Source organism: Protopterus annectens, chromosome 4.part1 (assembly GCF_019279795.1).
Source record: "Protopterus annectens isolate FY-2018-M chromosome 4.part1, PAN1.0, whole genome shotgun sequence".
Taxonomy (NCBI): Eukaryota; Metazoa; Chordata; order Ceratodontiformes; family Protopteridae; genus Protopterus; species Protopterus annectens.
Genome location: NC_056734.1, coordinates 631,669,492 through 631,683,908, shown reverse-complemented (window position 1 = coordinate 631,683,908; position 14,417 = coordinate 631,669,492). Strand labels below are relative to the sequence as shown.

Here is a 14,417-nt window from a genome sequence, read left to right as displayed (position 1 = left end):
ACTAAAGTGTTAGGTACGTTATGCCTTATGGGCTGTAGCTGAGTGGCACACTGAGTATGTGGGCTATGTGTCATTTGGGTTGTGTTGGGGGGGTGGAGGTTGCTTGCATTTCTGCTTTGGAGGTATCGGTTGTTTGGGCAGATTTTTACTGAGACCCTCCGCGAATGTAGGTGTGTGTTTTGTGCTTCTGTGTGTGTGCTTTGGTGGTGTAAGTTTTGAGGGACTATGTGATGAGTGTGGTGCGGTGCAAGTGTTTACTTTCTCCTCTTGACTGTCTATTCCAGTCTTTGGTGAATAGAGTTTTGCTTCCAGTTTGTCTATATAAGTGCATCTCTCACAGGTCGTAGTGTTGGGTGATAGGAGGAGAGGGTTGTCTGTGTACATGAGGCAATTGCTGCACTCTCTCAAGATGCCCAGATTCATCAGGTAGACAGGAGAAAACACCAGGAGCTGACCTTCAGACACGCCTGGATAGGTGCATATTTATTAAGTACTAAAATCTGTTTTCCTCTAGACAAGTGAGGAAAGTTGAGTGCTGTAGTAATTTGTAGCTTATTTAGTGCTTACAATGAGTTCTGAACAAGTGCTGAGCTCAAAGAAACAGATTTGAGTCCTAAAACTAAAAAGCTGGCTAGTTGCAAGGGAAAATTTGAAGAGCAGACGTTATGACGCCAGGAATAGTTTAACCCTAGTTAAGTGGGGCTCAGCAGCTTACAAACAGTTCTGGGTACAGCAAATCTGTATCTGGACAAGACTTGTTACAGGAAAGAGATGAAACAAGCATAGAATTTTTTTTTTCAGTAAAGTGGAAATGGAGAAAGCTGGAACAGAAGTTAATTCAAGGTTAAGAATCTGAGTGGGTTGGCCTTCGCAAATGTTCTCTATTAGATTGATTGAACTAATGACAATAGACTGGGAGGAGTGTCACAGATCAAATATACAGTATGGGCAGGCAACTGTAAAGCCACCAAGTATAAGAACACCACAACACTAGGGAGGGTAGGTGGGAAAACTATTACAGTTCCTAGCTGTAGCCACAAAATGAAAGTTTTAAAACAGATGAAGGAGCAAGCAGACTCTAGAGAATGCTTTTAATTGGAAACAGATTAGATTAAAACACAGAAACCTCAAAAAATCAAAAATGCACAGACTAGATTAGAACACAGAAACCTCAAAACATCAAAAATGCACAGAAAGGCTCGGACAGAGAACTCACAAACATAAAACACTTTGTGTGGAGCCAAGTAAGAGGAATGCTCTTACAGAGTACATACTGGACTCAATGGCATCCATTTTCAGCTTTCAAAGCTCCAGGATATTAAGAGTTCCGAACAGGTAGGGACATATTTAGGGACAATAGGGACACAGGGACACTTGATAGATGGCTATAAGGTTTACATTATTGCAGGCCATAAAGAGATGAGCCAGACTGGATTTAGCAGCTTCAGTACTATGTTAGAATTTCTGTAAGATTCCAAAGCAGGACATTGCACAAATTCTGCATTGGCAATAAACATTTATAAACGTTTGCTTGTACTGAACTGAGACATGAAAAATGAAGTGCATACAGTAATGGAAATACTGGTTCAATGATGGCCTGCCTTCAAATGGTAATAGCAAATATTGAAACTAATCTAATCAATAGAACTATGCCTAAAACAATGAACTGCACAAAGTAAATAGAAATAAAATATAATAAATACATGATTTGTATTCTTGATATAACTTACTTTAATGAAGATTTCTGCTTCAAAAATTCATACTAGGTCTACAGGAAGAAAAAATTCCTGACAGCTATTCCTTAACATACCTTTCAACTGTACAGATTTTTGCAGAATATCCAGATTTTTAACTGATATTTTTGGTCTATTTCTCAAAAAGTCTGGTTTTCTGGGAAATCATTGAGGGGTTGAACTCAGAAAATAATGACAGACATCTGGGTTTCAGACTTCATACAACTGAAAAAATTCCTGCTAATATAAACCTTGTTATTCTATCAACCTTTTAAGTTTGTCAGAGCAATATTTAAACAGTGTCCCTATTTGGCGTACTTTGTCGCCCCATTATTTATGGCTTTGTGCAAATCTTTGCTCTAAGACATTGAGAGATATGTTCCTTAATCTATAGGAAATGCTACAGTGAAGGTAATGTTTTAAGAAAAATATTTTGGGATTCTGAGGCCATTTAAAGCTTCAATGGATCATTTAATTGGTCGGCAGAAGTGTAAAAGAAATTGGCCAAGATATATAGCTGCTTTAGGTAACTTCTGAAAGCCACTGTACAGTTTTCAAATGGTATTAAATTCATGACATTGCCTATGGATCATCATGAGTACAAAATATACAGCTTGATGAAATGGAAGCCATTAACCAGTAGGTGTCCACTATAGACTACCATTTATAACTATCCATGATGTGCTACTAAGAATCAGAAAACAGAACTACACAATGCATTCTCAAGAATATGAATTATATTTGAAAGGATTATTCATTAAATATATTCTGATCAACTTCACACAACTTACAATGTAAGATCAGCTATGTATGAGCAAATGGGTTCATACTTGCATTTGGAATTAAAATTTTGACATACACTGTACAATAACTAATAATGCTGACAATGTTTCCTGCAAAGTTAATAGCATTTACTAGAAAGTGATTTACTACTACATTGTCTTAAGCCTTTGGAATTCTGTCAGAAATCTACAAACATGAAAAACATCAAGAAGCACCAAACTCTGTGGCTTCACGATCCAGATAATAGAATCATTACAGCACTCTTCAGGCTACCTATTTTATGGATTAACAGCACTTCAAAATCAGAGCAGACTCTGCATACCATATGATCTCTTCAGAAAATGTGGAAAAATGAATCTGTTTACATCATCCACTCAATATGTAGTACCAAGGCAAATGACCCTGAGTGTTACATAATATATAAAAGCAAAACCACTTGCTGGTAGATCCTTTTACTAATAAACTTTCCCATTCAATTGTCCCATCAAATGAAACTGCTGAAACACTGATGCTGTAGTTTCCTCCTGGGGTTAGTCCAGTGAGGTTAAGATAGTCAGTTTCTACAACCATACTCTCAGTAGAACTTCCAGGGATATTAATGATGTAGTGGCTGTGAAGTCCTACTGGAGCAGTCCATGTCAGGAACAGTGAAGTTGTTGTGGTATCTGTTATTGTAAGGTTCCATGGTATTTCAGGCTCTTAAAAAAGGAAAATATATAGCTCTCTAAACAAATTCTCAAATATTCAATCAAATGAGCTAAATTAAGAAAGTGAAGCTGTTGATGACTAGTTTAGGGCAAATTGTCAAAGTTAAAACAGAAAAAGAAATAAGCATTTTTTTTCAAATAACATCAAGCCTGGTCATCCCTATTTACCAGCATCTACAAGATACAAAATATTGAAGCTTCAGTACATCAGTAATCAAAGTACAATCCACCAGAAAATTTTGAAATGAAAACTGAGACATCAGCTGATATTTTTAATATAAAGTCATACATACACTAAAGATGCTATGACTAAATTCTAGAAGTATAATCTTCAATAGTCACCATAAAGCAATACAATCATATCATTCTAACTATGAGTTTTTTAGTTATTGAATTTGAAGTAAATCAAAGAGGTAAATCTATTTCCTAAAACTAATAAAACATTACTTTACAAGATCTGGGGAATACCTGGCAAAAAAAAAAAAAATGGAAATATTACATTAAATGTTTTGCTTTGTGAACTGAGTGAGAGATCTGCTCCAAAAAGCAGGCACACAGAAACACCTGATTTAGATGTACAATGTGTAATGTTGGAAAGATTGCTGGTTATGTTGATAGAGTAGTCTTAAACGTCTCATATGATCATGTAGCCAGAGAGACACATTAATTAATTCAGACATTTTAGGTTTGAAATTCACAGCAGTGATTATAAAAAGGACTTCCTAATGCATTTTATTTGTAAAATTCTAAAAAAAAGTTATGCCATTGCTTATAATCACATGATTTTGCATCTGTTACTAAAAATGCATACTTCTGATTAGGAGAAATAAAGCTCCAAAAATTCTCAAAACAATACGGAAACACATTATGTGTGAGTGGTACTGAGAAGATATCACATGCTTAGAGGTCTGAAAACAATAAGAGGACATGATTCACGGTACTAATGTATTAAAATCCTAAGGTATCAGTTAAGAAAGTAGAAAATCCTTCTTCACTAAAAAACTGTCAGTCAAGAGAAGAATAAGATTTCGGAAATGAAAGGTCCCTCATTATCCCAATTATTTCAAAGCATTCTGCATGCCTTCTTTTTTCTGCCATAAATGTGGACCCTGGACACTCCTAGTATTCAATGTGTGGCTCCAAGTAAGAGGAATGCTCTCACAGAGTACTTACTGGATTCAATGGCATTCATTTTCAGCTTTCAAAGCTCCAGGATATTAAGAGTTCCGAACAGGTAGGGACATATTTAGGGACAATAGGGACACAGGGACACTTGATAGATGGCTATAAGGTTTACATTATTGCAGGCCATAAAGAGATGAGCCAGACTGGATTTAGCAGCTTCAGTACTATGTTAGAATTTCTGTAAGATTCCAAAGCAGGACATTGCACAAATTCTGCATTGGCAATAAACATTTATAAAAGTTTGCTTGTACTGAACTGAGACATGAAAAATGAAGTGCATACAGTGATGGAAATACTGGTTCAATGATGGCCTGTCTTCAAATGGTAATAGCAAATATTGAAACTAATCTAATCAATAGCAATAGAACTATGCCTAAAACAATGAACTGCACAAAGTAAATAGAAATAAAAGATAATAAAAAAATGATTTGTACTCTTGATATAATTTACTTTAATGAAGATTTCTGCTTCAAAAATTCAGAGTATGACAGTTATTCCTTAACATACCTTTCAACTGTACAGATTTTTGCAGAATGTCCAGATTTTTAACTGATAGGTTTGGTCTATTTCTCAAAAAGTGTGGTTTTCTGGGATATCATTGAGGGGTTGAACTCAGAAAATAATGACAGACATCTGAGTTTCAGACTTTATAAAACTGAGAAAATTCTTGCTAATATAAACCTTGTTATTCTATCAGCCTTTTCAGTTTGTCAGAACAATATTTAAAATCTGTCCCTATTTGACAAACTTTGTTGCCCCATTATCTATGGCTTTGTGCAAATTTCCTGCTCTAAGACATTGAGAGATATATTCCTTAATCTGTAGGAAAATCATACAGTGCAGGTAATTTTTAAGAAAAAATACTTTGGGATTCTGAGGTCATGTAAAGCTTCAATGGATCATTTAATTGGTCGGCAGAAGAGCAATAGAAACTGGCCAAGATATATATTTGCTTGAGGCAACTTCTGAAAGCCACTGTACAGTTTTCAAATGGTATTAAATGCATGACATTGCCTAGGGATCATCATGAGTACAAAATATACAGCTTGATGAAATGGAAGCCATTAACCAGTAGGTGTCCACTACAGACTACCATTTGTAGTTATCTAAGATGTGCTACTAAGAAACAGAAAACAGAACTACACAATGCATTCTCAAGTATATGAATTATATTTGAAAGGATTATTTTTTAAATATATTCTGTTCTACTTCAAACAGCACAAAATGTAAGATCAGCTATGTATGAGTAAATGGGTTCATACTTGCATTTGGAATTAAAATTTTGACATACACTGTACAATAACTAATAATGCTGACATATTTCCCTGAAAAGTTAATAGCCTTTACTAGAAAGTGATTTACTACTACATTATCTTAAGCCCTTGTAAATCTATTAGAAATCTACAAACATGAAGAACATCAAGAAGCACCAAACTCTGTGGCTTCACAACGATGCAGGTAACAGAATCATTACAGCAGTCTTCAGGCTACCTATTTTATGGATAAACAGCACTTCAAAATCAGCGCAAACTCTGCATGCCATATGCTCTCTTCAGAAAAAGTGGAAAAATTAATCTGTTTACATACTCAATCAATATGTAGTACCAAGGCAATTGACTCTGAGTGTTGCATAAAATATAAAAGGAAAACCACTTACTGATAGATCCTTTTACTAATAAACTTTCCCCTTCAATCGTCCCATCAAATGAAACTGCTGAAACACTGATGCTGTAGTTTCTTCCTGGGGTTAGTCCAGTGAGGTTAAGATAGTCAGTTTCTACAACAATACTCTCAGGAGAACTTCCAGTGATATTAATGATGTAGTGGCTGTGAAGTCCTACTGGAGCAGTCCATGTCAGGAACAGTGAAGTTGTGGTGGTATCTGTTATTGTAAGGTTCCTTGGTATTTCAGGCTCTGAAAAAAAGGAAAATATGTAACACTCTTAACAAATTCTCAAATATTCAATCAAAAGAGCTAAATTAAGAAAATGAAGCTGTTGAACAGATGACTAACAAGTTAAGGGCAAATTGCCAAAGTTAAAACAGAAAAAGAAATCAACAATTTTTTCAAATAACATCAAGCCTGGTCATCCCTATTTACCAGCATCTACAATATACAAAATATTGCAGCTTCATTACATCAGTAATCAAAGTACAATCCACCAGAATATTTTGAAATGAAAACTGAAACATCAGCTGATATTTCTAATATAAAGTCATACATACTCTAAAGATGCTATAACCAAATTCTAGAATATACTTCAATAGTCAGCATAAAGCAATACAATCATATCATTCTAACTATGAGTTTTTAGTTATTGAGTCTGAAGTAAATCAAAGAGGTAAATCAATTTCCTAAAACTAGTAAAACATTACTTTACAAGATCTGGGGAATACCTGAAAAAAAAAAAAACATGGAAATATTTAATTTAAAATTTTCCTTTGTGAACTGGGTGAGAGATCTTCTCCAAAGGGCATGGACACAGAAACACCTGATTTAGATGTATAACGTGTAATGTTGTAAAGACTGCCTTTTATGTTGATAGACCATTCTTAAAGGTCTCAAATGAGCATGTAGGCAGACAGACAAATTAATTAATTCAGACATGTTAGGAGTGAAATTCACAGCAGTGATTATAAAAAGGACTTCCTAATGCAATTTTCTTTTTGTAAAAATTCTAAAAAAAAAGTGATACCATTGCTTATAATCACATAATTTTGCATCTGTCAGTAAAAATGCATACTTCTGATTAGGAGAAATAAAGCTCCAAAAATTCTCAAAACAATACAGAAACACATTATGTGTGAGTTGTACTGAGAAGACATCACATGCTTAGAGCTCTGAAAACAATAAGAGGACCTGATTCAGGCTAGTAATCTATTAAAATCCTAAGGTATCAGTTAAGACAGTAGAAAATCCTTTAAAGCTTCAATGGATCATTAAATTGGCCGGCAGAAGTGTAAAAGAATCTGGCCAAGATATATGGTTGCTTGAGCCAACTTCTGAAAGCCACTGTACAGTTTTCAAATAGTATTAAATTCATGACATTGCCTATGGATCATCATGAGTACAAAATATACAGCTTGATGAAATGGAAGCCATAAACCAGTAGGTATCCACTAAAGACTACCATTTATAGTTATCCATGATGTACTACTAAGAAACAGAACAGAAATACACAATGCAAGTATATGAATTATATTTGAAAGGATTATTCATTAAATATATTCTGTTCTACTTCAACCAACTAAAAATGTAAGATCAGCTATGTATGAGCAAATGGGTTCATGGTTGCATTTGGAATTAAAATTTTGACATACACTGTACAATAACTAATAATACTGACATCTTTTCCTGAAAAGTCAACAGCCTTTACTAAAAAGTGATTTACTACTACATTATCTTAAGCCCTTGTAAATCTATTAGAAATCTACAAACATGAAAAACATCAAGAAGAACCAAACTCTGTGGCTTCACAACAATACAGGTAATAGAATCATTACAGCAGTCTGCAGGCTACCTATTTTATGGATAAACAGCACTTTAAAATCAGAGCAAACTCGGCATACCATTTGCTCTCTTCAGAAAAAGTGGAAAAATGAATCTGTTTACATACTCAATCAATATGTAGTACCAAGGCAATTGACCCTGAGTGTTGCATAAAATATAAAAGGAAAGCCACTTACTGGTAGATCCTTTTACTAATAAATTTTTCCCTTCAATCGTCCCATCAAATGAAACTGCTGAAACACTGATGCTGTAGTTTCCTCCTGGGGTTAGTCCAGTGAGGTTAAGATAGTCAGTTTCTACAACCATACTCTCAGAAGAACTTCCAGTCATGTTAATGATGTAGTGGCTGTGAAGTCCTACTGGAGCAGTCCATGTCAGGAATAGTGAAGTTGTTGTGGTATCTGTTATTGTAAGGTTCCTTGGTATTTCAGGTTCTGAAAAAAGGAAAATATATAGCACTCTAAACAAATTCTAAAATATTCAACCAAAAGAGCTAAATTAAGAAAATGAAGCTGTTGAACAGATGACTATCTAATTAAGGGCAAATTGCAAAAGTTAAAACAGAAAAAGAAATAAACAATTTTTTCAAATAACATCAAGCCTGGTCATCCCTATTTAGCAGCATCTACAAGATACAAAATATTGCAGCTTGAGTACATCAGTAATCAAAGTACAATCCACCAAAAAATTTTGAAATAAAAACTAAGACATCAGCTGATATTTTTAATATACAGTCATACATACTGTAAAGATGCTATGACTAAATTCTAGAAGTATAATCTTCAACAGTTACCATAAAGCCATGCAATCATATCATTCTAACTATGAGTTTTTAGTTATTGAATTTGAAGTAAATCAAAGAGATAAATCAATTTCCTAAAAGTAGTAAAACATTACTTTACACGATCTGGGGAATACCTGACAAAAAAAAAAACATGGAAATATTTCATTTAAAATTTTCCTTTGTGAACTGGGTGAGAGATCTTCTCCAAATGGCAGGGACATGGAAACATCTGATTTAGATGTATAACGTGTAATGTTGGAAAGACTGCCTTTTATGTTGATAGAGTATTCTTAAAGGTCTCATATGAACATGTAGGCAGAGAGACACAGACATGTTAGGAGTGAAATTCACAGCAGTGATTATAAACAGGACTTCCTAATGCAATTTTTTTTGTAAAATTCTAAAAAAAGTTATACCATTGCTTATAATCACATGATTTTGTATCTGTTACTAAAAATGCATACTTCTGATTAGGAGAATTAAAACTCCAAAAATTCTCAAAATAATACGGAAACACATTACGTGTGAGTGTTACTGAGAATATATCACATGCTTAGAGCTCTGAAAACAATAAGAGGACCTGATTCAGGCTACTAATCTATTAAAATCCTAAGGTATCAGTTAAGACAGTAGAAAATCCTTCTTCACTAAAAAAACTGTCAGCCAAGAGAAGAATAAGATTTGGGAAATGAGAGGTCCCTCATTATCCCAATTATTTCAAAGCATTCTACATGCCTCCTTTTTCTGCAATAAATTAGGAGCCTGGACACTCCCAGTATTCTCTGTGTGGCTCCAAGTAAGAGGAATGCTCTCACAGAGTACTTACTGGATTCAATGGCATCCATTTTCAGCTTTCAAAGCTCCAGGATATTAAGAGTTCCGAACAGGTAGGGACATATTTAGGGACAATACAGACACAGGGACACTTGATAGATGGCTATAATGTTTACATTATTGCAGGCCATAAAGAGAATAGCCAGACTGGATTTAGAAGCTTTAGTACTATGTTTGAATTCCTGTAAGATTCCAAAGCAGGACATTGCACAAATTCTGCATTGGCAATAAACATTTATAAAAGTTTGCTTGTACTGAACTGAGACACAAAAAATGAAGTGCATACAGTAATGGAAATACTGGTTCACTGATGGCCTGCCTTCAAATGGTAATAGCAAATATTGAAATAAACAAATCAATAGAACCATGCCAAAAACAATAAACTGCAGAAAGTAAATAGAAATAAAATATAATAAATACATGATTCATACTCTTGATATAATTTACTTTAATGAAGATTTCTGCTTCAAAAATTCAGAGTATGACAGCTATTCCTTAACATACCTTTCAACTGTACAGATTTTTACAGAATGTCCAGATTTTTAACTGATAGGTTTGGTCTACTTCTCAAAAAGTGTGGTTTTCTGGGAAATCATTAAGGGGTTGAACTCGGAAAATAATGACAGACATCTGAGTTTCAGACTTCATACAAGTGAGAAAATTCCTGCTAATATAAACCTTGTTATTCTATCAGCTTTTTAAATTTGTCAGAACAATATTTAAAACCTGTCCCTATTTGACGGACTTTGTCGCCCCATTATTTATGGCTTTGTGCAAATTTCTTGCTTTAATACATTGAGAGATATATTCCTTAATCTGTAGGAAAATCATACAGTGCAGGTAATTTTTAAGAAAAAATACTTTGGGATTCTGAGGTCTTTTAAAGCTTCAATGGATCATTAAATTGGTCGGCAGAAGTGTAAAAGAAACTGGCCAAGATATATAGTTGCTTGAGCCAACTTCTGAAAGCCACTGTACAGTTTTCAAATGGTATTAAATTCATGACATTGCCTATGGATCATCATGAGTACAAAATATACAGCTTGATGAAATGGAAGCCATTAACCAGTAGGTATCCACTACAGACTACCATTTATAGTTATCCATGATGTGCTACTAAGAAACAGAACAGAACTACACAATGCATTATCAGGTATATGAATTATATTTGAAAAGATTATTCATTAAATATATTCTGTTCTACTTCAACCAACTTAAAATGTAAGATCAGCTATGTATGAGAAAATGGGTTCATACCTACATTTGGAATTAAAATTTTGACACACACTGTACAATAACTAATAATACTGACATATTTTCCTGAAAAGTTAATAGCCTTTTCTAGAAAGTGATTTACTACTACATTATCTTAAGCCTTTGGGAATCTGTTAGAAATCTACAAACATGAAGAACATCAAGAAGCACCAAACTCTGTGGCTTCACAACAATACAGGTAATAGAATCATTACAGCACTCTTCAGGCTACATATTTTATGGCTAAGCAGCACTTCAAAATCAGAGCAAACTCTGCATACCATATGCTCCCTTCAGAAAATGGGGAAAAATGAATCTGTTTACATACTCAATCAATATGTAGAACCAAGGCAATTGACCCTGAGTGTTGCATAAAATATAAAAGGAAAACAACTTACTGGTAGATCCTTTTACTAATAAACTTTTCCCTTCAATCGTCCCATCAAATGAAACTGCTGAAACACTGATGTTGTAGTTTCCTCCTGGGGTTAGTCCAGTGAGGTTAAGATAGTCAGTGTGTACAACCATACTCTCAGAAGAACTTCCAGTGGTATTAATGATGTAGTGGCTGTGAAATCCTACTGGAGCAGTCCATGTCAGGAACAGTGATGTTGTTGTGGTATCTGTTATTGTAAGGTTCCTTGGTATTTCAGGCTCTGAAAAAAGGAAAATATATAACACTCTAAACAAATTCTCAAATATTCAATCAAAAGAGCTAAATTAAGAAAATGAAGCTGTTGAACAAATGACTAACTAGTTAAGGGCAAATTGCCAAAGTTAAAACAGAAAAAGAAATAAACAATTTTTTCAGATAAAATCAAGCCTCGTCATCCATTTTTACCAGCATCTACAATATACAAAATATTACAGCTTGAGTACATCAGTAATCAAAGTACAATCAACCTGAAAATTATGAAATGAAAACTGAGACATCAGCTGATATTTCTAATATAAAGTCATACATACTCTAAAGATGCTTTGACCAAATTCTACAAGTATAATCTTCAATAGTCACCATAAAGCAATACAATCATATCATTCTAACTATGAGTTTTTAGTTATTGAATTTGAAGTAAATCAAAGAGGTAAATCGATTTCCTAAAACTAGTAAAACATTACTTTACAAGATCTTGGGAATACCTGGCAAAAAAAAAAAAAACATGGAAATATTTCATTAAAATTTTTCCTTTGTGAACTGGGTGAGAGATCTTCTCCAAAGGGCATGGATACAGAAACACCTGATTTAGATGTATAACATGCAATGTTGGAAAGACTGCCATTTATTTTGATAGAGTATTCTTAAAGGTCTCATATGAACATGTAGGCAGAGAGACACATTAATTAATTCAGACATGTTAGGAGTGAAATTCAAAGCAGTGATTATAAAAAGGACTTCCTAATGCAATTTGTTTTATAAAAATTCTAAAAAAAAGTTATACTATTGCTTATAATCACATGATTTTGCATCTGTTACTAAAAATGCATACTTCTGATTAGGAGAAATAAAGCTCCAAAAATTCTCAAAATAATACTGAAACACATTATGTGTGAGTGGTACTGAGAATATATCACATGCTTAGAGCTCTGAAAACAATAAGAGGACCTGATTCAGGCTACTAATCTATTAAAATCCTAAGATATCAGTTAAAACAGTAGAAAATCCTTCTTCACTAAAAAAACTGTCAGCCAAGAGAAGAATAAGATTTGGGAAATGAGAGGTCCCTCATTATCCCAATTATTTCAAAGCATTCTGCATGCCTCATTTTTCTGCAATAAATTAGGAGCCTGGACACTCCTAGTATTCTCTGTGTGGCTCCAAGTAAGAGGAATGCTCTCACAGAGTACTTACTGGATTCAATGGCATTCATTTTCAGCTTTCAAAGCTCCAGGATATTAAGAGTTCCGAACAGGTAGGGACATATTTAGGGACAATAGGGACACAGGGACACTTGATAGATGGCTATAAGGTTTACATTATTGCAGGCCATAAAGAGATGAGCCAGACTGGATTTAGCAGCTTCAGTACTATGTTAGAATTTCTGTAAGATTCCAAAGCAGGACATTGCACAAATTCTGCATTGGCAATAAACATTTATAAAAGTTTGCTTGTACTGAACTGAGAAATGAAAATGAAGTGCATACAGTAATGGAAATACTGGTTCAATGATGGCCTGCCTTCAAATGGTAATAGCAAATATTGAAACTAATCTAATCAATAGAACTATGCCTAAAACAATGAACTGCACAAAGTAAATAGAAATAAAAGATAATAAAAAAATGATTTGTACTCTTGATATAATTTACTTTAATGAAGATTTCTGCTTCAGAAATTCAGAGTATGACAGTTATTCCTTAACATACCTTTCAACTGTACAGATTTTTGCAGAATGTCCAGATTTTTAACTGATAGGTTTGGTCTATTTCTCAAAAAGTGTGGTTTTCTGGGATATCATTGAGGGGTTGAACTCAGAAAATAATGACAGACATCTGGGTTGAAGACTTCATACAACTGAGAATATTCCTGCTAATATAAACCTTGTTATTCTATCAACCTTTTAAGTTTGTCAGAACAATATTTAAAAACTGTCCCTATTTGGGGGACTTTGTCGCACCATTATTTATGGCTTTGTGCAAATTTCTTGCTCTAAGACATTGAGAGATATGTTCCTTAATCTGTAGAAAAATGCTACAGTGCAGGTCATTTTTAAGAAAAAATATTTGGAATTCTGAGGTCATTTAAAGCTTCAAAGGATCATTTAATCGGTCGGCAGAAGTGTAAAAGAAACTGGCCAAGATATATAGTTGCTTGAGGCAACTTCTGAAAGCCACTGTACAGTTTTCAAATGGTATTAAATTCATGACATTGCCTATGGATCATCATGAGTACAAAATATACAACTTAATGAAATGGAAGCCATTAACCAGTAGGTGTCCACTATAGACTACCATTTATAACTATCCATGATGTGCTACTAAGAATCAGAAAACAGAACTACACAATGCATTCTTAAGTATATGAATTATTTTTAAAAGGGTTATTCATTAAATATATTCTGTTCTACTTCAACCAACTTCAAATGTAAGATCAGCTATGTATGAGCAAATGGGTTCATACTTGCATTTGGAATTAAAATTTTGACATACACTGTACAATAACTAAGAATGACATAGTTTCCTTCAAAGTTTATAGCATTTACTAGAAAGTGATTTATTGCTACATTATCTTAAGCCTTTGGAAATCTGTTAGAACCTACAAACATGAAAAACAACGTTAAGCACCAAACTCTGTGGCTTCACAAGAATACAGGTAATAGAATCTTTATCTTCAGGCTACCTATTTTAGTGTTTAACAGCACTTCAAAATCAGAGCAAACTCTTCATACCATATGATCTCTTTGGAAAGTGTGGAAAAATTAACCTGTTTACATCATCCACTCAATATGTAGTACCAAGGCAATTGACCCTGAGAGTTGCATAAAATATGAAAGCAAAACCACTTACTGGTAGATCCTTTTACTGATAAACTTTCCCCTTCAATCGTCCCATCAAATGAAACTGGTGAAACCCTGATGCTGTAATTTCCTCCTGGGGTTAGTCCAGTGAGGTTAAGCCAGTCAGTTTAAATT

The 14,417-nt window shown here is 34.0% G+C and overlaps 1 protein-coding gene across 1 annotated transcript in view; it reads right to left on the bottom strand.

Annotated features, from left to right (window-relative positions):
- The window catches only part of LOC122801257 (fibronectin-like), a 329,673-nt gene that overhangs the window by 202,705 nt on the left and 112,551 nt on the right, over positions 1-14,417 (bottom strand). Inside the window, exons 9-11 of the mRNA XM_044070808.1 lie at positions 11,190-11,447; positions 8,096-8,353; positions 6,066-6,323 (exon numbers count right to left, since the gene is read on the bottom strand). Coding sequence (XP_043926743.1) covers positions 6,066-6,323; positions 8,096-8,353; positions 11,190-11,447 — 774 coding nt within the window. The remainder of the gene's footprint in view (positions 1-6,065; positions 6,324-8,095; positions 8,354-11,189; positions 11,448-14,417) is intronic.